Here is a 27,404-nt window from a genome sequence, read left to right as displayed (position 1 = left end):
AGATGTTTTGTCCATTTGCGCACTAAGTGGTAAGCTAAGTTTGCACATATTAGTGCACTCGCTGTGCAGATACAAAGGTAGGACGCACGAAAAACCTTCCCTTCCGAATGCGAAAATATTTTGTTGACACCGACCGCGTCATCTGGAGGCAGCTGCATAGAGCTGAGAAGTGTCAGGCGAAGGGCTGTGGCTGTGGGGTGGCGGCCGCCTCTTGAGGTATTCGTTTGTGCGTTTTGCTCGAGACACGACATGAACGTCGAATAAAGACAGTTTACGTAACTGACCAGCAGCGCTACTTGCAGCGTGCGACAAAACCAGTCTCATCTCCTGCGATGATTGCATGAACACAAGCGACACAGGTCTGGAATCGGGGATAAGCTGTAGACAGCCAACGGCTTCTCATCCAGTCTTGTACGTTAAAGGTGTCTCCTGTCAGCTAAGTGTTCTGAAAAAAAAATCAGCACTGAAAGAGTCGATACTGAGCTTTAGTTTATAACGAATAAAAAGTTAGTATTACAGCCTCACAATAAGCATTATATGTTACTATCCTCCCCCTCCCCCCACCCAAAAAAAGATATACTAATTGTGTGTAACTCCTTCTATAACTTTGATAATTACCTCAGATCGACAGGGCAGAGAGTCCATGTTTTTTTTTTCAGATATGTCACACTGAAGCCACTCATTGATCATCCGAACCTATAGAGCCTCCAGATTGTAGGTATTTTCTCTGGTTTTAAGATAGGATAACGTATTAGGCCATCAATGTGCGATAGTGGTCGATCTGTATGGCACTCGACAATGAGGTTGGTATCCCACCACTGTCCGGTGCGTCTCCAGACACGTCTTCGACCAGGAATCTCATAGGCTGGAGTAGAGTTGTCTCCAGCGATGAGGCCCGCTCCGAACTGAGCCCCGATGACCAGCGAAGACGTGTCTGGAGACGCCCTGGACTGTGGTGGGGTACCAACACGACTGTCGCCTGCCATACGGCCCAACAACCTGGAGTGATGGTCTGGGGTGCCATTTCACTTCATAGCAGGACTAATTTTGTTCTCATCCGCAGCACCCTTACAGCATAACGGCAGGTCGACGATATTCTACGCGTTGTTTTGCTGCCCTTCATGGCAAGTCATCCTGGGCTTATGTTTCTGCAAGATATGCCCGCCTGCACATGGCGAGAGTCTCTTATAGTTGTCTTCATGCTTTCCAAATCCTGCCTTGGTCAGCGAGGCCGCCAGATCTCTCCCCAACCGAGAACGTTTGGAGCATTGTGGGCAAGGCTCTTCAACCAACTCAAGACTTTGATTAACTAACGCGCCAGTGGGGCAGAATTTTTGGCACAATATCCCTCAGGAGGGCATACAGTAACTCTATCAATCAATGCGAAGCCGAATAACTGTTTGATGCTCTTTCTCTTGAATAAATTTTCCAATTCTTATGAAAATGTAAACATTTGTTTGTCTGTACATGTATATCATAACTACCGATTTCCGTCCCACTCGAGTAATTCCTTCGTGGTGCGTCGTTTTTCTTTCTTGGTGTGTATGTGTGGTATAAAATTAATACTTTATAGCTTTTTACAGAGCACGGAAGGGCGTTGATTTGACTAGCGGCAATGGGAGTGCTTAAATAGCCGATGAACATTTTGATTTGATCATTTGTAGGCAATCGGAGGAGGTGGCTCGCCTGGGTGTACTGGAGCAGCAAAGATCATATGGGTGGCGATTAGATCGCGTTTCAGCAGTCTCCGGAAAAATTCATAAGTCTTAATTTGGGGAATTGCTTTTTTTTACGAGTGTCGGCAGCGAATACCTTGAAATATTTCGGCGATAAGCCAGCCCGTGAATTCAGAATAATTCACGTTAGGAGAGCAGGACATAACATTTCCGCGATTAAATGCGAGTGGTCTGGACTTGTGTTTTTAATTGGTTAGCCAACGTGGAACTATAATTTAGAACATTGCTGAATAAACTTTGAACTACTTCCGAAATTTTAGTGGAATTTACGAGTTTGTTAACGTGAGGTACTGCTGTGGTTTCCTTTCATGCTGTTGCACAGTCGTTGCGTTGATTCAGTGTTAAATAGTAGTTACGTTTATTTGATGCTGACTCGATGCTCTGCGCCCGCTGGCAGCACACCGCGTCTTGTACTCGTCCACCGCGGCGCTCGGGATCGCAGCACCGAGTTACGACACCTCAAGAGGGGCATATAAGAGCCCGAAACCGGTCGTGTTCTAAATAAGAGAACCTTACAAAGGTAGCAATATTTTCAATCTGTCATGTTAAAAAGAGATTAATAAACTCGGTTTTGGTAGAGCACTTGCCCGCGAAAGGCAAAGGTCCCGAGTTCGAGTCTCGGTCCGGCACACAGTTTTAATCTGCCAGGAAGTTTCAGACTCGGTTTTACTTAAATCAAAAGTTCTCTGAATTGTGAATATTAATTGTTCTGCACGACATAATCCCGCCTGCATATTTCAATTACTGAAACTCTGTGACTGTGACGAGTTTTCAAGGGTGATTGCGACAAATCTTTGTTTGGCTGGCACCTACGCAGTAGCGTAACGAAATCGTAAAAACCGACCACAAAATCTGAAACCTAGGAACAGTGTTTTTGATTATTTCAATTCATAATTCGTAAATTCGCACGGTGGGCTCAAGAACAAACAAATCAAGTTTTAGTAGCTCCAGCGTCCAAGAATAATATCTCGACTGAGGTCAGCACTTCGGTCTCTGCTTGAGGATCGTAATATTGTAATCTCAACGGCGGATACAGACAACGCAACTGTTGTCCTCTCCAGACGGATGTACTTAAGCAAGATGAGCCAGTTATTGGACGGCTGAACATATAGCCTTCTAAACAAGGACTCCGCGACCAAAATACAACAGAGAATTTTAGAGCTTCTCAAGAACAGCACAATCTCCTATGTTGTGTCCAACACACTTCGTACACAGGCACCTGCTCTTCTTAGACTATACGGATTGCTTAAGATTCGTAAGGATACTGTGCCTCTTCCACCAATAGTTAGTAATACATAAAATCTGGCTAAACATCTAGCAGCTCAATTGAACCCTATAGAGGGAAAATGTAAACACCACATTCGCAATTCAGAAGATTTCGTGCATCGGCTCAAGAACTTGCGGCTTCCACCATCAGATATTCTCGTCAGCTTCGACGTTGTCTCACTTTGCACTCGGGTGCCGTTACAGGAATCTCTGTTGTTCAGTAGCGAGATGCTGGAAGAGGAACTTATTGATTTGTTTAAGCACGTGCTCATCTCGACTTACTTTTTATTCAGTGGCTTCACACAGACTGACAGTGTCGTAATGGGTGGTCCCTTCTCATTCATTGTGGCCAATGTTTTTGTGGATGATTTCAAGAAGAGAGAACTCTAGTCGTCAGAGTTGAAACCTACGTGCTTGTGGCGATTTGTGGATCACTCCATTGCCATCTGGCCCCACGGCACTGAATAACTGGATTAATTTTTGTAACATCTAAAATCTCTTTACTCGAATGTCACGTTTAGGACGGATATGGAGAAAAATGGCTAACTGCCGTTCCTGGACTGTAGGTGCAGCTGGGTCACGTTGTGTACCGCAAACCTGCACACACGGGCTCATACTTAGAGGCCACCTGCTGTCACTATCCTGCTCAACGAAGTGGCGCGCTTAGAATGGTCGTCCACAGAGCGCGAGCCATAACGGATTCTGACAACTTGTCTGATGAGCTACACCACCTCTGTACCGTATTTATAGAGAATAGATATTCTGAATGGGAGATTCGCCGTGCCTTAAGCCCGCCGCGTGCTGGACAAATTGAGGAGCGGGAATAAAGTGAAGAATGAAGAGGGGTGGTCATCTCGCCATTCGTCGGCGGTGCGTCTTCGAAAATATGTAGATTCGTCCGCCAACGAAACTCAGTGCTCTTTTAGGCTCAGTGAAAGATGATATTGGTTTAAGAAGGCCTGCTGCCTATGACATTCCTTGTAGCTACGGGACGTCATATGTTGGATAAAGTTGTCGTACCATGGAGGCTAGATGCGTCGAACATCGACAAGACGCAGTTCTGGACCAGCCTGAGAAATCTGCAGTGGCCGAGCATCGTCTCACTACAGGACACAGTGTGGAATACAACAACACCAAAATTCTCTTGCCAACGTCTTCATACTGGGACAGTGCAATTAAAGAAGCAGAGGAAATTCGCAGCTCGACTAAACTGCAGATGAAGGACACAGGATACCAACCTGGCTCGGCATGGGATACAGCACTGGCCACATTAGAATCACAGCGATCGCAAACAAGACCTGTTGGTCGTACGAAGGACGACGCTGCAGTCGCGACATAGGTACCTGGTTGACAGTGGCGAGGATGGGCACCACATGCCAGCGCGCACGCATACTTCGGCAGACAGGCTCCCACAAAGAGGGCGCCGGGGCGGCCGAAGGCATGGAGCAGTGTTACTGGCAGCCCCTGCGCGTGCTTGCGTCGTCCGACAGGTGGCGCGCTATTGATCACCGAATTTATCGCGTTCGCGCCTGCGCAGTTTGTGCTCAGGCTGTCATAAATACGAGGCTTCAATCACAGCTTCAGCCCGTCTGATCGCCTCCTTTCTTTCCCACCGTCCTTCCTATGTCACCATCCATAACACGGATTCGTACACGTTCTACCCCCCCCCCCCCCCCCCCGCCGGTGTGCCCCAAGGTTCAGTCCTTTCCCCTCTTCTCTACCTTCTTTACACGGCGGACATGCCACCGCCTTCACCCACCTTACACCTTCTCCAGTATGCCGATGTCACCGCCTTACTTGCCCTCGCCCCCACACTGCAACGCTCCCAGCACCTTCTCCAAGCCCATCTTGACCGGTTCACCACTTGGTGTAACCAGTGGCTGCTCAAGGTCAATCCTTCCAATACCCAGGCGATCATTATAGGCAAAACCACCCCTTCCTTCCATATCCTCGACTTCTATTTCACCATCTATGGCCGTCCTATTCATCTGACCACACCTTCAAGTACCTTGGTGTCACACTTGACCATCGCCTTTCCTGGACTCTCCATCTCCGGAAAATCCAAGCCAAGGCATATTCCCCACTCTGCCTCCTCAAACTCCTCTCTGGCTGTACATGAAGTCTGGACCCCTCCACCATCCTCCACAATTATAAATCCCTCATCCACCTCATACTCTGCTATGCCCATCACACCTGGATCTCCACCCTCCCACCTACTATAAGTCCCTCCAAATCCTTGAACGCCATGTTCTCTGCCTGGCCTATAACATCGATCTCCCATCCCCCACACGGACCCTCTATGACTTGATTCCCTTCCCGCACCTTCTCCTTTTCCTGGAATGGATACGGATCCCTTACACCTCCCGCAAAGCTCGATCCCCCACATACGCTTGTCTCTCCCATCCTCGTCCATCCCAACCCGTTGCTGCACCTGTATTCTTGCATCCCACCTGCTCTCCATATTCACACCCTCCATACCCTTTGACAAAGTGGCTTCTGACAACTCCCCTTCCCTGATGATGTCTTTGTCCCGTCCATCTACCCACCCTACCAGCTCTGACTCTCTCCTCCCATTGCACCTTCCTTTTCCCCCCTCCTCTTTCCCACACCTTCCGCTTCCACCCCCCTCCCTGGGCTTCCAAACCCTCCCCTCTCTCCACCCCCTGCTCTCCCTTCTTTCTCCCACTGGCTCCACCCCCTCCTTCCTGCCCTTCTACCTCTCCCTTTGACCTGAAGCCACCCCCTCCTTTTTGTCAGTGTGAGTGCTTCATTGATGATCGTTGCCAGTGTTTCCATGTTTCAGTGTCTCTCCGTTTGTGTACAGTGCTTTCATCGGTGTTCTACTACATTCGCATCTCTACCTGGATGTCTTCGTCTGTTCAACTGGTGCCACCCTTCACGACTTCTATTTATTGTGCTGTGTTCATCATGTGTTTACCATGCTTGTTATGTTTTCTCTGTCTTCTGAGTCTATATGTTTGTGTCTCTTGGCCGAAGAGTGGCGCATGTAGGTTACTGTGGGGCCTGCCTCAGCTGATGCATGAAATAACAATAAAGGAAAAACAAAACACGCAGCCTCAACTAGTATGGCCACTGATAATGTGTCAGTTCTGATACGGCCACTCATTATGTGGAATCGGTGGTACTGTAACCTCCCCCTCACTTACCGACCTTAATGACAGTGAAAAATTAAACTGCGTGTACCTAATGGAAATTTGGGAAAAGCAATCGTCACCGAAGTTAACCTGTTGGTAAAGAGGGAGGAAAGGGTTACATCTAAATGAAAGGAAAAATGCTAATGAAACTGGTGGATATTAATTTTGAAAAAGGGTAAAGTTAATAAAGAAAGTAAATGTGCGGCCGTTACGTTAACAATTAACTAGCGGTAATTAGATATTAGAGATTTGGGGGAAATTACGGTCGCCAGTCCTATGGACAATTACTATAGTAACTGAAAAAGAAAGGTTATTACACATATAATTAGCACTAGGAGTGTGGCAACTGATGGTTGACACATGTAGTGTGAAAACTGAAAGATTGTCAGAAGTAATAAATTTCGCTACACTCTGAGTTAATTTGGCAAAAGAATTAATAAAACCGGAAAACTGAAAGTTACTTTAGTGACTGAAATTAATAGTGAGCTTTGTTTCTGAAGCACATCGAAATTCAGTAAAATACGGTTAGTCTTGGGCTACCTCAACAATCATTTCAAAAGCTACTTGAATCTACGCAATTTAGAAATAAGAGATTTAACTTTGAACTTGAATTAAATGATTCTGAACAATTAACAATAGTAAAATTTAGTACGTACCAAGCTGAGCTGCAGTCTCAGGTAAGCTAAAATACGGTAACAAAACTCGCACTCCTAATTTGTGCTTGTGTAATCTAAATATTGTAGCCAGCTATGAATACTTTTACTGAATTTTGACATTAAAGCAGTGAAATGGAATGATATTACTTTAATGCTGGTGTTTGAATTTCAACGACACTCGGGTTCATTCAGGAAAAGGAAGGGACCCTGCTTGGTAATGCGATTGGGACAATGAGCAACAAAGGTTCATGCTAAGTTGCTGTAATTTTGTGATGCAACAATTTTAAAAGCTGAGGTCTGCCATACAGTTCTAAAACTTTACGTGCTTCCAGTCTTCCTTGTTGGTTGATTGAAGGTTTGAAGCCGTCGATCGAGGAGGTGGCGACAGTCACTCATTGTCGGCCGTCGCTGTTGCAGAAGCTGGATGTTGGCGCGCCTCCTTCTCGACACGGTCACCAGGCGAAACGGGCTCTTGATGTGCGCCAGCTAATGCTTCCCGTCCGCGACACCGTGTCAGAAACTATCATAGCAAGTCGAGCGCAATTACATGCTGCCAAACCCTGAAAGCGCGGCAACTCATGGGAGCGTCACCTAACACACCTGCTCCACTGCACTACTCCAGCCAGACTCCCCTCTGCCCGCGCTCCACGCGGTAGAGTTAACACTACCAAAGATCCTAAACACTTTGCTTCTCCACACGACCTATCGGTGTAGTCGTTCGATAGCATAGTTTTCCCTAGGCCAGACCCAGCGTAAAAATACAAATAATATTTACAAAACAAACCAATTATACATCGACATAAATGCATATATATATATATATATATATATATATATATATATATATATATATATATATATATATACAAATAGTAAAACAATTACAATATATAAAGACACAGAAATGTCATATCTTCAGGTAACAAAATAAAGAAAAAAAATTATAGTACTATAGATGTAAAACAGGAGGATATGCATTTCCGGCGTTACAGTACGACTACCAATATAACTCTATGTGCAGATGTCTCACCTCTTACCGACAACCTTGCACTCCCACCCTGGTAGGGTGGTACGAGACTCACCGCCTCACCTTGAACGTGCGATATAATGAGACCATCACAGTGATGTTATTGTAAGATGCGAAAATTTAACTCCTACACTAAAGACAGTTATACCACTCTACACCGGTAATGCTGTACCACAACCTACCACAAACAAGAGAAATACCTCACAAGGGAAACTCCCTATCGCGCCCACTCAGACTTAGTAGTCAAATGGCGGAGTGGGTAGCCCGTCAGAAACTGAACACAAATCAAGCATGACACCAGGAAGAAGAAGTACCGAAGTGTCATAAGAGAAGCGACAGCGAAACAGTGAACTGTCCAAGCTCAAGACTTGCAACCGCGAGCGCATTGAAGAAAGGTGTGTGACTGTGAAGCGGGAGATCCGTGTTCAAACTTCTCTCGTGCCCCTTTCTTTTCATAAAATTATGAACTTTCCCTCCGGTCACTGATGTGTTTGTTCTCCTTCTGTAATCTTGGCAATTGTCATGCTATACACTGGCTACAGAATATGAGTTATGTGGTAAAAATATATTACTGTCGCCGATGAATGTTGTGAATAGTGAGAGCAGGTGAGATGCCGCACAGACAGAAATAAAAACAAGAGAAAACTGGGAATTAACTATGTTACAACAAAGGAATTCAAGAGTCAAAACTTCCAAAACCGAGAGCAAGAGTACATATGGTACATGTATACGTCTGGAGGTCCGTTCCCAACACTTCGTTGTTGCAAACGGACGTTACACCAAGACACACATACAAATTTGAATACAACGCACAGACATGTCAGTGAGCAGACGGACAGTTCATAATTTTGTGAAAAAAGAACATTATTGGCCACGAGAGAGATTTGAACGCAGATCTCGCCCTTCGGAGTGCAATATCGTGACCACATGACCACGGCGGTGTGGCTGCTGAAATTCGCTCGATGCTGCACATCTTGAGCTTGTACTGTTTACTCTTTCTATTTTGCTTCTTTTTTCACTATTCAGTGTACCTTTTTCCTGTTTTCATGCTTCATCTGTCTTCAGCACTTGACGGGTTATTCACTGGGCCATCTTACCATAAATCTGAGGGGTGTGCGATGAGGAGTCTCCTTTGTGAGTAGTGTGTTCGCCGCACCTCAAGGTGTCTGTCGATTGCGCCGACGAAATATACTGTGGAAATTTCGAAATGACATCTGACGTCTCGTCCGAGAACTATACCTGCAACTAGCCCGTCGGGAAAGCCTATTGCAACACAATTTTTAGTAGCATAAATTATATGATAAGTCAAGTTGCAGTGCCCAAGTGTTCGTCAAACCAAAGACGTATTCTCATCATGAAGAAGTGGAAGGAAGAGCAACACTTGGTTACCAAGGACGTTGAAATGAGCATATTGGTTCACCTTTACGGTAACCTCAATGTGTGAACCTAAGTCGTGGTACGAAAAGTACCCCCAAAATATCACGGATCGACTGCAGGACTGGACTACACACTCCACACGCTGCGTGTTAAACGCGTTATTCGACTGCCGATGCACTCGACGGCTCGCTTCATCTGAAACGAAACAAAATGGCGACTCGCCGAACCACGCTGCCCACTGTCTGTGCTGTTTGGCCCACTGAGGACATGCAGCTCCATGAACTGCTGTGACCAGCAGGAAGCCGATCCCAGATGTCTGAGGCATGCAGTTGCTGTTACAGTGTCCGGTCGGAAACTCAGGCGGACCTGCATACAAAAATGGTTCTGAGCACTATGGGACTTAACTTCTGAGGTCGTCACTCCACTAGAAGTTGTAACTACTTAAATCTAACTAACCTAATGACATCACACACACCCATGACCGAGGCATGATTCGAACCTGCGACCGTAGCGGTGGCGCGGTTCCAGACTGTAGCGCCTAGAACCGCTCGGCCATCCCGGCCGACACCTGCATACAGAGACAGCAGAAATTATTATCAGTTTTGGAACCGATTACCATTGACAATAGTTGACACCCGTCTGCAGTCCCTGTCGGTTGGGATCTTCTTACGAGCACTGTTCTTACACTGTTCGCTGCAGACAGTCCGCTTTGGTACACCAGCAAACGGAGCAATTTCATTCATGGTGTCGTCACAGGCTCGTCAGAACGCGACAGCCCCTTTCTGCCATTCTGGCACATCTACGCAACAACCATCTTACTGCGTGCATACACCCTACTGACACACACACACACACACACACACACACACACACACACACACTACACTGCGACGACTTACGTCACCGGTGGAGAGTCTGAACTACACTTTCTACAGCTCTCACAAGCGACTATTGAGCACTTCTTGAACGGACCTGCTTATAGTTTCTCCAGTCAATTTACATTTGTTCTTCTAAATTGTGTGCCTTGTGGAAGAGTCCTAGTCGTGACTAAAGAGTATTAACGTGTAGCTAAATTAAAGATTTATACTTTTATTTATGTGAAACAGAAGTTTCTATGAAGAGGAGTAAAGCTCCATGGCTGCTGTGAAAAATAAAGAGCGTTTCACTCACTAGCTATTTTCCCGGAAAACTGATTCCACCCTGAGATTTTTTTACTAACTATTCTCTGTATTGTTTTACTAATTTAGAAGTGCTGTAACCAAGGATTTTCCTTGTTATTTGTTGCCGTTTTATTTCACTCTGAGCGCAGTGCTCGGAAGCTTAAAAGTGTCTTGCCTTTTCTTTTTTCTTCCAGGATCTCTGTACGGTATAATGAATGCAATCGGCACCTGCACTGGTTTCATCTTCCCGGCCGTCGTCGGGTACATCTTAGAAGGAGGTGTAAGTATAAATAAAGAATTACAAGTCCACCTGACGGCTGCTTTCGGCATTATTGCCCACATTCTCACAAACAAACGCACCTGCACAATAGTACACGAGCCTTATTCAGGGAACCGTCACTACATCGCGTATACGGCCACAGCTCTCACGAGGCAAGTGCGAGATGCACTCTCAGCCGTTTCCTTCATTCATCGAACAGGCGATGCGAGTTATTTGTGCAGTGTACCCAGAACGACCTGCAGAGACCCGTTCACGGAACTCGGAATAGTAACCACTGCCGCTCAGGATAGCCATTCCTTAATTAAATTTGTCATAATCCAAACACTTCGTTATCAGACCAACATCTCGACTCATAGAATCGGTACCAGAAATGAGAACGAACTTCATAAAAATTTAAAATCACTTACTTTGGCCAGCAAGTCATCTATAATTCACGAACAGACATTTTCAGTGGTATTGCAGCGGCTATAACGCGAAATTAATAAGCGAATCTTCACATGTTGACATGATATGTTGTTGTGGGTTGGCAGGAGAGCCAACACCGGTTTACTAGAGGAAGCCGAAAGGCACGCGTTTTAGCTCACGCAGGCTGGCGTGAGGTCTGGAACAGGACAAGGAAATTAGACTTTAGAAAAACGGACGTAGCTGGTGGAATACTTAACTTTAATCCATTAATGATAAGCGTCGCTCTTGACTGTACATGATTCATAATATCAATAGTAACTGAACATGGCGCCTTGTTAGGTCGTAGCAAATGACGTATCTGAAGGCTATGCTAACTATCGTCTCGGCAAATGAGAGCGTATTTTGTCAGTGAACCATCGCTAGCAAAGTCGGTTGTACAACTGGGGCGAGTGCTAGGAAGTCTCTCTAGACCTGCCGTGTGGCGGCGCTCGTCCTGCAATCACTGATAGTGGCGACACGCGGGTCCGACGTATACTAACGGACCGCGGCCGATTTAAAGGCTACCGCCTAGCAAGTGTGGTGTCTGGCGGTGACACCACATATGTGATTACAAAATCCAGTAAATTTACAAAGAACTTGGCTGTACGAGCCTACTTAATTAGTATGGCGTTGCAACCTCTCTGGCCTGGATGCATGCACCAACTCGAAAAAAAAATTTGGAAATTTGTGGTAAGTTCCTATGGGACCAAACTGCTGAGGTCATCGGTCCCTAGGCTTACACACTAATTTATCTAAGCTAACTTACGCTAAGGACAAGAAGACACACACCCATGTCCGAGGGAGGACTCGAACCCCCGGGGGGTTTGGTGGGGGGGGGGGGAGCTGTGCGAACCGTGGAAAGGCGCCTCAGATCATGCGGCTAACCTAGGCTTACACACTACTTAATCTAACTTAAGCTAACTTACGCGAAAGACAACACACACACCCATGCCCGAGGGAGGACACGAACCCCCGATGGGGGGAGCCGTGCGAACCGTGACAAGGCGCCCCAGACCTTTCGGCTACCCTGCGTGGCACAGACTCGGCTGCCTGGGATGGGAGTCATAAAGCCGTTGTATCCTCTCCTGAGGCTAACTGGAACACAACTGATGTAACTGACCCTTGATATCGTGGATGCTCGATGTGGGACGTAGTTGACGTCCGAGCAAGGTCGCACATGTGTTCTATTAGGGACAGATGTGGATACCATGAGGATCGCTGGACTGCCTCAACAACACGCAGACAATTAGAGACGTGTGTCATGTGTAGACGAGAATCGTTCTGTTGAAAAACGGTGCCAGGCTACTGTAGACTGAGAGATAACACATGAGGACGCGGGATGTCCGTGATGTATCTTTGTTCCGACAGAATTCCCTCAATCTCTACCATCCGTGACCTGAAGTCGTACCTGATGGCTCACCACACCTCGATGCCAGGTGTAGCTCTTTTGTGTCTCTCCAGACCATAGGAAACATGGGACTACTCCCTAGGTCGGCGCCATACTGACAGACATTGGTCATCCAGGGATAGTGCAGAACTGTGATTCAACGATGAATACAGTGTGACGCCATTCAGCAGCACTCCATGCTTCCCAGTCACGGCACCACTCCTACTGTTGGGTTTGTCTGGTGGTGTTAACAGCAGACCACACGTGGGACGGCAGCTGCCTAGTGCGGCTGCTGCTCGGCTCCATCCAACGGTGCGGGATGACACAGAACATTACACTGAATCCATTACCTGTTCTCGGACGGCAGGCACAATTCTGAAGAGGTTACGATGTGCTTGGCGCACAGTACGGCGTTCCACCCTTTTGGTAGTCAGACGTGGTCGAGCGGAACCTTCACGATGAGTATAGCTTCCCTCACGTTCCTATGCAGTCCAACATCGGAACACTGTCACATGCGAATGTTCCACAAAACTCTGGATGTACCAAGATTCAACCAGCTTTCCACATGGAGACATACAGTGAGGCCGCTTTCAAGCTCTGCCAGGTGCTGATATCGCTGTCTCACACGAGTACTTCGCATCTGCGCGTCCTTCTCAGTGATTGCTCAACATCTGTTGCTGTTTACGCCCCTTATATTCCCTACCAGGCCTGGCAACGAAACTAAACATTATCAACACTAACGCACTCTGATGGCCGTTCTACCAATCATAGAAAACTGGAAATCTGATCATTTATATACCCGCCGATGATGTGTTCGTGTACAAAGTTACATTGCCATCCTACCATGTCTGCTGGGTGCTTCACGTTTTTTTGTCGGGCGTACGTTTCAGGAACCGTTGGACGACATATTATTTCCTCCCACACACGTCTCGCAAAATGTTCACGATGAGAAAATCAGATAAATCATAGCTAGTACACTCACTCTCCCCACGCATGACCATGTACGGCACTGGAAAGAGGGTAAAGGATGGTAGTACTGGTAGCACCTTCTGCCACACATCTTAAGATGGCTACGGTCTACAGGTGGCGGTGTGAAATTGTGACTGGGAAGTCGTCGTTCTTCGTTACAAATGACTCGGTCAGAACATTCAACAGACCTGGGGCAACAGCACAGCGAACACGTCAAACAGCAACCCACTTCAATTGTGCAAAATTCTTCATAACGAGTCGAAAAACTGATCATGTAACACTCTGTACTTGATGTAACCATATTTATGTCTTGTTTTGTTGCAGAATACCGTAGAGCAGTGGCGAATCATCTTCTTCATCGGGTCTGGACTGTATCTCGTCAGCGGTCTCGTGTTTATCTTCTTTGGCTCTGCTGAGACACAGCCTTGGAACTTCAAGAAAAAGGAGGAAGCGACTCCTTCTTGATATGTGCGCCAAACACTGCACATCCCCCGCTGCATGCAAAGCCAGTACAAACATGCTATTGCGGCAATAAAGTTCTCAGATTACACTTATGTTTGTATTACTCACCCACTACAATTTAGTTCACCAATAATTGACACTGGAAGCAATTATTATTTATATGTTTTTGTACCAGCCCCAGCGTAAAATGACCACCAGAAACACAGTCTTGGGAATTATAAGGATAAACAACAAAGCACACCTTCTCACCCTACAAGTGAAGTACCACATTCACAAAACTGTGACAGAGAAGGAGAAATTCCTAAATTATGAGGCCTGCCTGGCAAACCACACACTTTTTAAATTAATACAGCACTTACTATAATACAAAATATAGAAGTATGACTACACTTCTACACATATATCAACCACTTACTAGATATCCCCCCCACCCCATCTCTCGCTGCTGAAACTTCATTCACCACTACCCATCACCTCCCTGTTGTTTTTCTTATAATTACTTTTCGTCATACACACACACACGACTACAAACAAAAAGAATAAATTGGACAAGTTGGTAACACTCACAACCAACACCGAGAACAAATGAATAAACATAAACAATGTGCTGAATATAGAACACATGAAACTACAGCACTGATCTCTCGTTAATGTTCACAGAAGCTAAGTGAAGTGGAAATAACATCAATGCAGTGTAAGTAAAAATGTATTTAAAAAAGGCGAAAAATTGTCAAAAATGGATGCGCAACCAAACTTTTTTCGATCTCAAACAACGAAGGGAAAAGCAACAGTTTGCTGAATACGTAAACAAGAGACAAGAACACTGGGGGTAATTTTTACGACAACTTTGTAAGGAAATATCGTTTTAATCCATGAATACCAAAATATAGAGACATATTGTGTATCCGTATTTCCAGAATGACCAAAAAGAACTGTTTCTATCGAAAAATAATCTTTAACTGCAGTAAGCGCAAGATGGAAAAACCAATAATAATTAATTGCTACATAGTGAGACCATAGGCTAAAAATTTAGTGCGGCTTCGTGACGGAATGTTACAAGACGTTCCACTATTGTATGATTTACAGTGATCAAGGAGAATAATATTACCACTGCTCCGCCCTCAATACGGCATCCTTGGACATACAGAAAGGATATGACAATGTCTGGAAGGTGTACGTGTGACATTATCACGCATTCGGCAAATAAGATGGCATATGAAGGATGACCTAGTAGCGATAGAAGGTGATAGTATAATCGTGTGAAACAGAAAAAGTCTTGTAGACAAATTCTCGATTTCGAAAGGTTCCGAGATATGTGCTGTCAGGTATCTGTGTCATCATTATGAGATTAAATAATTTGTTACATATTTTTGTGGTCAGTTATTATTCAGTTTCATGCTTCAGTTTTATTTCAGCTCATAATACATTTTCAACAGTTCACAGTATCTGCTGTACAGTTCATGGTACATTTCTGGTGGCCCACAATATAATTACAACGACTCAAAATTGATTTTCAGGAGCTCACAAAGGAAGTCATCAACTTCACCACCAGCTTCTGCGCCATGTGCACCTTTCAGGAGATCATATTGCATTCCTTGCCTTTGTGTCTTTCTGCGTTTGTGTGTGATGGGAGCAGTTTTCATGATGTGAGATAAAGTTCATCTCTCGATGCTCTCTTGCAGTGTAAACATTCGTCTTCATCGGAACCCGTAAACAAAAATCTAATGTGTTGAGTTTGGAGATGTAATACTACTGATAGTTCAAAACTGAAATACAAGGTATTAATGTTCCATAATATTTATTTTGTTACTCATAGTGAACCAGCTTTCGGCATTCTAGGCCATCAGACAGACAGACCACACAACAATGGGAGAGACAGATACCAGCAGCACAAAGATTGTTATTGCCAACAATATGTGACCATTGCACGAATACATATAAGAAATAATGCAAATTGCAGTGCTTTAGTTTTATATAGGTACAAAGTAAGAAATATTCTACAGAGATGTTGCAAGGCATCATTCAACCCACCTTTCAGCATATCACATGCCTGCAGCCACCTATTCTAAGCATGGTCGATTACTCGATTGAATGAATGTGGTGTAGTGGATGAGTGCCAGGAGGTGCCGTATTAAAACTCGGCCGAGCTTTTCAAATGATTTATTCGTTTCCACTACAGAGCTTCGTTTACCTCAGTCCACGTCACAGGCCCCGCATTGCTGAGGCCACTGCCCCAGCGACCTGTGCAACGCAACGCTGTGTCATGCCGGCCTTGTTCGCCATCTGTAGAGTTCCAACTACGTCAGGATGGCTGCGCCAGCAGCCGACTCAGCGGCCATCGTCCTTGCTGACTCCGCGCTGCTCCACCGGGAGCCGTAGGCCATCCCCGCTGCTGCTTCTTCCTTAGCTGGCATAGCTGGGAACGCGGCGGCAACAACCGCCCCCGTTCCGGCGTCCGAACCTGCGGCCCTCGCCTTGTAAGTCTCCGGCGTGTGTCGGGAGACGAAACGACTGCCCGCGGTAGCGATCCGAAGAGTGGCCCGCCCTGGCTGGCTGCGGACCCCGCGTCGGCCTCAGAGGGTCGATCCAACGACCTGCCGTGGACTGGGACACTGTCGCCCCATCTGTTGCTAAGTGTAGCCCAGCAGTGTGACACGCGCCGCCGTCCAGGAGAGTTGCCACACTTGAATGAATCTCGTTAGAAAATAGCACCTATTTATACTCGGCTGCGCGCCTCTGTTTCGCTAACGCATCGCCCCGAGTCACGTATGCCCCACACCCCGGTTGCGCCAGTGGGCCCCTTCTTCCTGTAGCTTGCGACATGCGAACCGCTGCATTTACGCTTTTCAGCCGTTCGATGGCCCCTGTGGCCTCCATTCCACTTCGCAACCGCTGGTCAGCGTAACTTACTGCAATCCGGCCCGCACCTGGCTGTAACTTGTGCGCTCCGAAATGTTGCACCAAATCTAACTTCTCTATCTTAAACGGTGGTGCCCCTACAGTGGGTATAATTGCAAATGCATCCATCTTGGAGAATTCTGGAGGGTTTTCTGACTTCAGAGACCTGAAACGGCAGATGGTTTCAAATTTCAAAGCTGGCTTGATGCGCCCCTCGAGCGGAGCCTTGTAGCGTTGTCTGTGCGAGCTTTCCTAACGGGCATTCTCGCAACTGGCTCTTTCAGACACACGCATGCGCGATGCATTTGTTCGAATTTTAGACGTTGAGCCAATCGAAAATTCTGAGGACGAATAAACAGGCGTCATCTCTCATGTCTTCTGAATGGGGGAGGCATGTGGCAACACTGAAAAATTCGTCTTGTTGGTTGGTCAGTTAGCCCCTTCCAAGTTTTCTCGGTCTATACGCACAGAGTTGAGGCATGCAAGATTTTGCACCGTCATTAGTCAGACACAGTAGAGTCGATCTGTAGAAGAACCGCTGAGCTCGTCTATGGTATGATGTGCCGCACCTGTGTACATTTAGACGGTTATTTTGGATGGGAGTTAGCTCAAATCTTTCAAGTAAGGAACTTTCTGTAACTGTAAAATAATTTGTTAGCAGCTTTGTGGGGCTCTATTGAGTGACAATTTTGCTCTAATTTAATTAAATTCAGACGGGACAGTACTCGCTCCTTACTCGGTCGCGATTCACTTCAGGTGTCGTTTTTCTAACTGAGTTTCGTATCTCTTTTCGCTGCGAGGCACAAGCCAGTTTTGTCGACACAACGTCTGCTGGAAATTGGTGACTTTTGTCGTCGACTATTCTGTGAATGTTTCAGTCTTTGTGTGTGAATATATGTACGTACACCTTGCGTCCCTCACACAGACTAATCACCGCTGAATAATGATTGTTAAGAGAGTTTTCACCTATGGGACCATAGCGTAAGATTTTATGCGTGTCACATGTTTAATGGCGTTCTGGAGTACTCTTCACTTTGTGAATAAATGTCCTTCATCAATTTAGTCCGTTACACGTTTCCCCAATGCGCATATCAGCTTGCACTCCTCCATCCTGTGATCACTAATCTCATGCATCACGTAACAGAAAGATACTACGAAGCACTTAGAAAAGTTCAGTACCCGATCGGTTGATATAAAGTCCATTAGTTAGATTGTCGTTGCGCACTTTCTTTATGATGTGAGCTAGTGCGCATGGCAATTACAATTTGTGAGAGTGCAGTGAACTTAGCACCCAGGGGAAGGTAGAGTATGTTAGGCATTATACTTAGACGTTCTCATTATTGAAGAAACAATAAGCATCTTTTGATGCTCTGAATGTTTTAAAAATTTAATTTCTTGTCTTTTCTTGTATTAGTGTTTTTCTTGTATACAGTCGTAAAATGGTTACGTATCTTTGGCAATAACAACCTTTGTGCAGATAGAAGCTCTGTCTAAAGTTGTGGGATCTGTCTGTTCAGTCTTCTCTTGCCTGAGGATGGCCTAGAAAGCCGAAAGTGGGATCACAACGTACTATAAAAGGAATACAGGGTGGGACAAATAAAAGTGGGGCAGAAGAGTGGACACGATTGGACGTGAAATTGTGGTAGCATTAGCGGAGGAGAAAAAGACCTACATTTACTTCCAACAGGATGGAGCAACTGCCTTTCAGCCGGTCGAGCATTACAGTACATAATATTCACGCCTGGCAGAGTTGTTAGTAGAGCGTGCGGTTACTTTGTGTGGGGAGCCCCCAAGTCTAAAGTGTATCGCAATAGCCCTCATAATCTTGAAGAACTGTAGCAGAACATTTCGGATAAGACTGCAGCAATTCTAGCAGTCCAGCTTCCATCCGCCTTCAGCAGCTTGCTGATCGGGGCCCGAAAGTGCCAAGAAACGAATGGTGGTCACGTTGAACATCTGCTATAATCAGGTTAGTAATGTATTTCCTTTCCTCTGCTGTGTTTCTTTGTACCCTGGAACTTTGTTCTCCGAGACACTTTTATTTTTGTCCCAAGTTGTATTTTGGGACATCATCACTGTGTATCTCGTCAGCTTGTAATATGTCTATACACTTCCGAATGCCGACGGAATGTTCCATAAACAATGACAGTGTATGGACCAGTCCAACCGATCAGAGAAAGTTCAACTGGATATTGCCTCACTTGTATGGTAGAACGTGGATGGGTTCCACTACGCTAGTCTACAGTATAATCACTGTGGCCATTAATATGGCCCCAGGTAAAGGAAGCACCTTGTTTTCCACAAAGAACACAGCTAACTGTGTTCTGGTGTCCCTTCCTACAAAATAAGGGGACGTATATTACCGATCACGTTCTAAAACACATCGATGACGAAATGAATGTGAAAATTGGTTTCCATTGAACTAAGGCAAATCAAAAATTAAAGGAATTTTTTGAAAATGAAACATCTTATCAGGAAAAAGCCATTGCATGTTACATCATATCTGTACATAAGCTCCCTCATCCGCTAAGCACTTGGTCCATCACATGAAAAACTCGTTAATATCGTCCTCGAACACGCTCTGCTGCACTGTGCACACTCAGTCTTACACCGCCTCCACAACCCAGTCATCCGACGAAAACTTGGACCCTCCTAGGTGTGCTTTCACCAGAATAAATAGGCAAAACTCTCTTGGAACTAGGTCACAGCAGTACGACAGGTGCTATAGGCTTCAGAACCAAGGTTTTGAAAGCACTTGATTGTTTTCCCAACTGTATGAGGACGGACATTTTTTTGTTTTTATTATTAGAATTTGGCCATCGCCATACAGCCGTCCATCACATTTACAAAGCAGCTTTCTTAATGGTTATTCTACAATTCACTTCGTGAATAGATATTTACAAAAATATTTAGGGTATGGTTCAAATGGCTCTGACCACTATGGGACTAAACATCTTAGGTCATCAGTCCCCTAGAACTTAGAACTACTTAAACCTAACTAACCTAAGGACATCACACACATCCAAGCCCGAGGCAGGATTCGAACCTGCAACCGTAGCAGTCGCGCGGTTCCAGACTGAAGCGCCTAGAACCATTTAGGGTATGAATGAATGATTGATACATGTTACCACTATAAACTAGTCATAAAGTGATTATACCACAATAATAAAAAAAGAAAACATAACACACAAAAGTTAACACATCATGTATACAGTGTGTCTAGATAGTTAGGTTACATATATTTAATTGGTTGAACATCACATTTAAAGTTTTTGGATGGACTACACTGCAGCTGACGTTGAAAGAGGAATCTATGAGTTAACCAGTGCACTGATAAAGGCTTTTTGTTGTGTCTTGCATGTGGTACACGAGGAGAGTAGATGGTTCACGTCTCCTCCTTCTTTGTATAAATCACATAAGATTCCTTCAATTCCATTCGAAACAGGTGGGTTGGGGATTTGCCATGATTTAAACGCGTGAGTGTAATCGTTGCTATGAATCGTCTGCTCCTATTCCAACCAGTATACCAAGGGGCTCATGCTATTTCAGGCTGCAGCTAGCCATATTCCACTCCTTTTTCTACATTAGTCGAATCCCATTGCGTCTGCCAGACGTTTCTGGCTTTGTCGTTGATTAAGCTCAGCATTTCTTGATACGGATGTTTCTCATTTAGGATTCCATCTAACTTCATTGCTAGCTTCGCTTAGCTGTCTACTATCTCATTGTGGAAGACGCTACTGTGTCCTGGAATCCACAAGAAATTTGTTACTGTTCCTGCTACTTTATTTGTAAAGAATTCGTTTATAATGTCTATAATTACAGGTGACATACTTTTGTTACATTCTGGTTTCTTGAGGCTTTATATTACGCTTAGAGAATCTGTTAATATCACGATTCTGCTTCGTCTGCAAGGTTTGCAGTGGTTTATTGGTTCTCTAACTGCGATGGCTTCCACGTAACAGATAGTATAGAATATGAGGCTTGTTAATTTTATGCATGGTTGTACATGGTGGGACATATAAAAGTGGTCCGGATGAGTGGATACGATTGGACGTAAATGTATGCATGTAACCACACATCGTGACATGCGCGTGTACGTCCCCCACGTGATCCACACCGGTTCAGAGCGTAGTGCGGGTTGTGTCGGAGCAGCGCAAAGGGGACGAACAGCGAGGGTTCGTTATGGAAAGTTAGTGACTGAAAAATCGTGGAAACGGTGTGGTCAGTTGTTAGCTGAGAAGTTTAATGGTGTCAAAGTGCCAGAAAAGCGTGCCACGCAACGTTTAGTCCGAAAATGGCATCAGACAGGATCTGTTTTGAACAAGTCATAAAACAATCCGAAACGTGCCCGCACACCAGAAAACGTGACTGCAGTTCACCATAAAATGCTTCAGAATCCTACTAAATCAACGAGACGCCTGTCGCAAGAGACTGGCATATCACGTCGATCATGCGGACGAGTACTCGACCTGGACCGAACATGGATCCCTGCCGAGTGTCTGTTGTTCATGCATTAAAACCAGCAGATGCTGTTCAGCGCCTCCATTGTGAGTGGCTGTTCACTGAAATAACAGTGAATCTTTTGGACTTGGATCTGTTCTTTATGTCGGATAAAGCCTGGTTTCGCCTGACTGGTTATATCAGCTAACAGAATCACAGGTTTTTGGCAGCGGAAAATCCGCATAACTTCCAAGAAACATCAACCAGAAGGTTGGGGTTTTGTGTCTTCACGCCGCGTTATTAGTCCCATCTTCTTTCATGAGACGCTGACTTCGACGCGTTACATTGCCAACATTTTGAAACCATTTGTGTCAGCCTTAACGACGGTGGAGAAAACCTACAGTTACTTCCAACACGATGGAGCAACCGCCCACACAGCCGACCGAAGTTTGGAGCACATTTACACAATCTTCAAGCCTGACAGTGTTGGTAGCAGAGGTCAGTCTGGTAGCGGCCCCAGCTGGCCACCCTGGTCATCTGATCTGTCAGTGTGCGTGTGTGGGGAGCCCTCAAGTCTAAAATGTATCGCAACAACCCTTATAGTCTTCAAGAACTGCAGCAGAACATTTCGGATGAGATTGCAGTAATTCCAGCAGTCCAGCTTCGATCCGCTTTCAGCAACTTGCTGAGAAGGGCCCAAAAGCGTCAAGAGATGAATGGCGGTCACTTTCAACATCTGTTGTAGTCAGATTAGCACTGTGTTTCCTTTCCTCTGCCGTGCTTCTTTGTACCCTGGAACTCTGTTCTCCGGGCCACTTTTATTTGCTCCACGCTGTCTATTGGACATAGTGTCGATGGTCTTAGACCTGTCCGTATAAATCTTCGTCAGACACAGGAAAAATTTTTCAGCAAAATGTTCATTTCAATCTCGAAATCTGGATAATCTTTATACTGTACAATTTTATCAACGATTAGTACACTTTCTTCTCGGTGGCTAAAAGGGTCTACGAATGCTGGTAATAAATAATATTTCTGTAATGAAATTTTCACTCTACAGCTGAGTGTGCGCTGATATGAAACTTCCTGGCAGATTAAAACTGTGTGCCGGACCGAGACTCGAACTCGGGACCTTTGCCTTTCGCGGGCAAGTGCTCTACCGACTGAGCTACCCAAGGACGACTCACGCCCCGCCCTCACAGCTTTTAATTCCACCAGTACCTCGTCTCCTACCTTCCAAACTTTACAGAAGCTCTCCTGCGAGAGTCTCTGTCCGGCACACAGTTTTAATCTGCCAGGAAGTTTAATATTTCTATATTTTATTTTCATGCAAGACCCAGCATTCAAGAGATTTCATAATAAGTTGCTTTCTTCTATTTCCAGAGAAACAGTTAAATTTCTCGGTGCCTGACCAATATTTCGTTATTCCACTGATTAGGTAGTAGAGATTCTTTTCAAAATGAATTCATTCGCAAGATTTTCCCTTCTTATACTGAGTGGTGGTTCCCCTGCCTCAACAAGGAGATCATTGGTAGGTATGGATATCACGGCTCCAGTGTATATTCCAATACAGCAATACTGAACTTTCTCTAGCTTCGATATCGAATTTCCTGCCCCTTCACGATAAAATAGACATCCACAATCCGAGAATGGTCTCATAAGTGTCCTATAAAAGTTGAGGAGGATTTTAGGGTGACATCCTCACCATTTGCTGGCCACACATCTCAGTGCATTCATCCCAGTTTCTAGCTTGAAGAAATATCATTAATAAGACCACTAACTAGACTGGCCGAACGCCAGTGCTCAAAAGTACTTAAAGTAGATAGAATTATGTTGTCAACGGAGTTCAGTAAAAAAAATAAAAATAAAAAACCAAATATATCAATTACGTTTTCTGGAATTACACTTTAATCGCTGATAATCAACGTCCACAACACAAGAGAGATTTTAGAGTATGGTGCAGCCAAAGTCAACAGCCAGCATAATTTGCAGATCCAGCCACCCTCGTAGGCCACAATGGGACTGGTGATGGTTCGGAGCGTGGTGGTTGACCCGGGAGCAAGACTCGGCGGCGTAGCGGCGGTGGACTGCTTCGCGTCCTCCTCGAGGTACCAAAGTAAGTCCCTGCTTGTAGAAAAACAGTTAATCTCGGCGGCTGGCAGAGCGGCTTACCCGGCGAAGACTGCTTTCTGCCTTCTGAGCGCGGCCTTAAATGGACTGCTTGCGCCAGAATACTATGCGTACTATTTTCAGTAAAGTGTCTATGCGCAATGAAGTAGTCCGTGTATATCGAGACCTCTAGCGGCGTATCGAATGATTCCTAGCGGCTGCCGGTGTTTCCCGAACTTCGCTTGGCGGCCGACGGCTGGCCCCTGCCTTGTCCGGGACCCGCCTGACGGATGTGCTGTGCACGTGGCCTGTACGCCTAGGCGCTCGGCCGCTATATGTGTGAACAAAAAGAAAAGGGAATTTTTAATGTCGCGAGCTGTATACATCCAATTAAAAAAAATTATCTTGTCGGTACACCTGCCCCTGATGTATATTTGAATTTTCATTTGTTTTTGATATTCACTTCAGAGTTGACAGGTGAAAAAGTTATACGTGTTTCCGAGTGCTAAGCGAATTTTTACTTTCGAAAAAGATGGCTCAAAGAATTTAGATTAAATTTCGATAGAAAAATAAATAAAGTGTAGCACCGCATTTTAAATGTCGCCTGTGGCTTTTGGAAAATCTACTGTGAGTAAGAGAAGAATTTATGAGTGGTATGCACGTTACACAGAGGGTCGAGAAGACGTTGAAGACGACGACCGCCATGGACGCCCTACTACATCAATTACAGACGATTATGTGGAAGAAGTAAAGAAAATGTTTCTGGAAAATTGCCGAATCACCATCAGAGAGGTTTCTGATGATGTCGGCATATGCTCTGCCTCATACCAAGCAATCTTTTCGGATATTTTGGGCATGAAACGTGTAGGAGCAAAGCTAATTCCGATATTGTTGAATTTCGACCAAACACGACGGTGCGTAGATATCGTTCAGGAATTGCTGAATGAAGTCGACAACGATCAAAAACTTCTAAAGAAGGTTGTAACAGGTGAAGAAACATGGGTATACGGGTATGACGAAGAAAGCATGCCCCAGTCGTCAATATGGAAACTGCCTGGAGGATCAACACCGAAAAAAATTCGACAAGTTCGATCATATGTGAAGGTTCTTGTCACTGTTTTTTTTTCGATTACAATGGGATAGCGCATCATGAGTTCCTACATTACTATCGTACGGTCAGTAGGGAATACTACCTGGAAGTTATGAACCGTTTGCGCGCAGCATTCCGAAGAAAACGACCAGATTTGTGGGAAAACCACTCGTGGAAACTGCGTCATGATAATCCTCCCGCTCATAGCTCAATACTTTTCATGATTTTTTGGCAAAAAATAAAATCGTTATGTTGCCTCAGCCACAGTATTCGCCGCTCATGGCCCCCTGTACTTCTTTCTATTCCCAAGGCTGAAGAGAACCACGAAAGGTCGTCGCTTTGCCACCAGTGATGAGATAAAAATAGAATCGCTGAAAGAACTGAATACCATAACGAAAAGCGAGTTCCAGCAGTGCTTTCAAGATTGGAAAAAGCGTTGGCACAAGTGTATTACCGTATATCTGAGGGGTTTCCGTTGAAGAGAACTACGTTGATGTTGACGAATAAGTAAAGATTCTTTAAGAAAATCAAAAAATTTCCGTTCCGTTTTTATTATACCTCGTATGTTACTTTGATTATACCTCAAAGATGGGGCACGGTGATCACGTATACATAGTACATCGACTCCTTTCTAACACAACACTGTTTTTGAAACAAATTGTATGCACCACGACTTTCTTGTTAATACATACCTTACTTCTGAAAAGAATAAAGATAATTTATTACTCTCTCCCAATTCCACGATAGCTATATCTTGCCCTGCTTCACTACCCTTTCCTGCATTTATTCTACAAGAAAATGGTTCCTATCCACTCTAAACAAAAGGTATAAATTGAGAATAGAATATTAAGAATCAAGACACAGGTTCATACCAGATCATATTGAACATGCAAAGGAGAGCGAAAATTACGTCTTTACGTCTACATTAAAGACTAAACATTATAGATGATGTTCAAGCTACTATTCTATTAAGTGGAGAACTATAGTTTTGTACCAGGATAACATTAAGCATTTAATACAAAAGTAGTCCTTTTTTAAGAGCAATGTTTCTTCCAAGTTGCAGTTATTGTCAGTATCTTTCAATTCTACAGGATTCGCAGTTACATCGTTTGTTGCTTGTTAACTGGATCTGTATGTCAACATAACAGCCATCCGTCGGCTCAAAGTTCCTTGTAGTTGAGACCGTGTTCATTAGAATGCACCTTCGTCCAGTTCTTATCAGCAGCGCGAGTAAAAAACTTTTTTGATTCACATAAACATGAAAGATGACATCAAATAAATACACTCCTGGAAATGGAAAAAAGAACACATTGACACCGGTGTGTCAGACCCACCATACTTGCTCCGGACACTGCGAGAGGGCTGTACAAGCAATGATCACACGCACGGCACAGCGGACACACCAGGAACCGCGGTGTTGGCCGTCGAATGGCGCTAGCTGCGCAGCATTTGTGCACCGCCGCCGTCAGTGTCAGCCAGTTTGCCGTGGCATACGGAGCTCCATCGCAGTCTTTAACACTGGTAGCATGCCGCGACAGCGTGGACGTGAACCGTATGTGCAGATGACGGACTTTGAGCGAGGGCGTATAGTGGGCATGCGGGAGGCCGGGTGGACGTACCGCCGAATTGCTCAACACGTGGGGCGTGAGGTCTCCACAGTACATCGATGTTGTCGCCAGTGGTCGGCGGAAGGTGCACGTGCCCGTCGACCTGGGACCGGACCGCAGCGACGCACGGATGCACGCCAAGACCGTAGGATCCTACGCAGTGCCGTAGGGGACCGCACCGCCACTTCCCAGCAAATTAGGGACACTGTTGCTCCTGGGGTATCGGCGAGGACCATTCGCAACCGTCTCCATGAAGCTGGGCTACGGTCCCGCACACCGTTAGGCCGTCTTCCGCTCACGCCCCAACATCGTGCAGCCCGCCTACAGTGGTGTCGCGACAGGTGTGAATCGAGGGACGAATGGAGACGTGTCGTCTTCAGCGATGAGAGTCGCTTCTGCCTTGGTGCCAGTGATGGTCGTATGCGTGTTTGGCGCCGTGCAGGTGAGCGCCACAATCAGGACTGCATACGACCGAGGCACACAGGGCCAACACCCGGCATCATGGTGTGGGGAGCGATCTCCTACACTGGCCGTACACCACTGGTGATCGTCGAGGGGACACTGAATAGTGCACGGTACATCCAAACCGTCATCGAACCCATCGTTCTACCATTCCTAGACCGGCGAGGGAACGTGCTGTTCCAACAGCACAATGCACGTCCGCATGTATCCCGTGCCACCCAACGTGCTCTAGAAGGTGTAAGTCAACTACCCTGGCCAGCAAGATCTCCGGATCTGTCCCCCATTGAGCATGTTTGGGACTGGATGAAGCGTCGTCTTACGCGGTCTGCACGTCGAGCACGAACGCTGGTCCAACTGAGGCGCCAGGTGGAAATGGCATGGCAAGCCGTTCCACAGGACTACATCCAGCATCTCTACGATCGTCTCCATGGGAGAATAGCAGCCTGCATTGCTGCGAAAGGTGGATATACACTGTACTAGTGCCGACATTGTGCATGCTCTGTTGCCTGTGTCTATGTGCCTGTGGTTCTGTCAGTGTGATCATGTGATGTATCTGACCCCAGGAATGTGTCAATAAAGTTTCCCCTTCCTGGGACAATGAATTCACGGTGTTCTTATTTCAATTTCCAGGAGTGTATTCTGGATACCTTTAAAAATAAAACTCTTTTCTGGTGGTGCAATATTTGTATTTATACCAGCAGATACATTCCCCATTTTATGAAAAAGGCATCTTCAAAGAGCGCTAATTAATTTTTCCATGTTCAGGTGACATCTGTGTTTCCCTCGCGTGATCAGACACTAAAAGGTTGTGTCTGGATTCACTTACTAAAATTTTCTGGATATTTCCGTCGAAAGTGTTCGTTCTTTTGGTTTTTCAAAGTT

General features: G+C 45.4%; 1 protein-coding gene across 1 annotated transcript in view; it reads left to right on the top strand.

Moving 5' to 3' along the window:
- LOC126092725 (sialin-like) overlaps nt 1-13,922 on the top strand; it is a 158,846-nt gene extending 144,924 nt beyond the window's left edge. Inside the window, exons 10-11 of the mRNA XM_049908449.1 lie at nt 10,572-10,657; nt 13,782-13,922. Of these exons, the coding sequence (XP_049764406.1) occupies nt 10,572-10,657; nt 13,782-13,922 (227 nt within the window). The remainder of the gene's footprint in view (nt 1-10,571; nt 10,658-13,781) is intronic.
- The last annotated feature ends 13,482 nt before the right edge of the window (nt 13,923-27,404 follow it).

Source organism: Schistocerca cancellata, chromosome 7 (genome assembly GCF_023864275.1).
Source record: "Schistocerca cancellata isolate TAMUIC-IGC-003103 chromosome 7, iqSchCanc2.1, whole genome shotgun sequence".
NCBI lineage: Eukaryota > Metazoa > Arthropoda > Insecta > Orthoptera > Acrididae > Schistocerca > Schistocerca cancellata.
The sequence above is the reverse complement of the archived record's forward strand: the minus strand, read 5'-3'. Positions and strand labels throughout refer to the sequence as shown.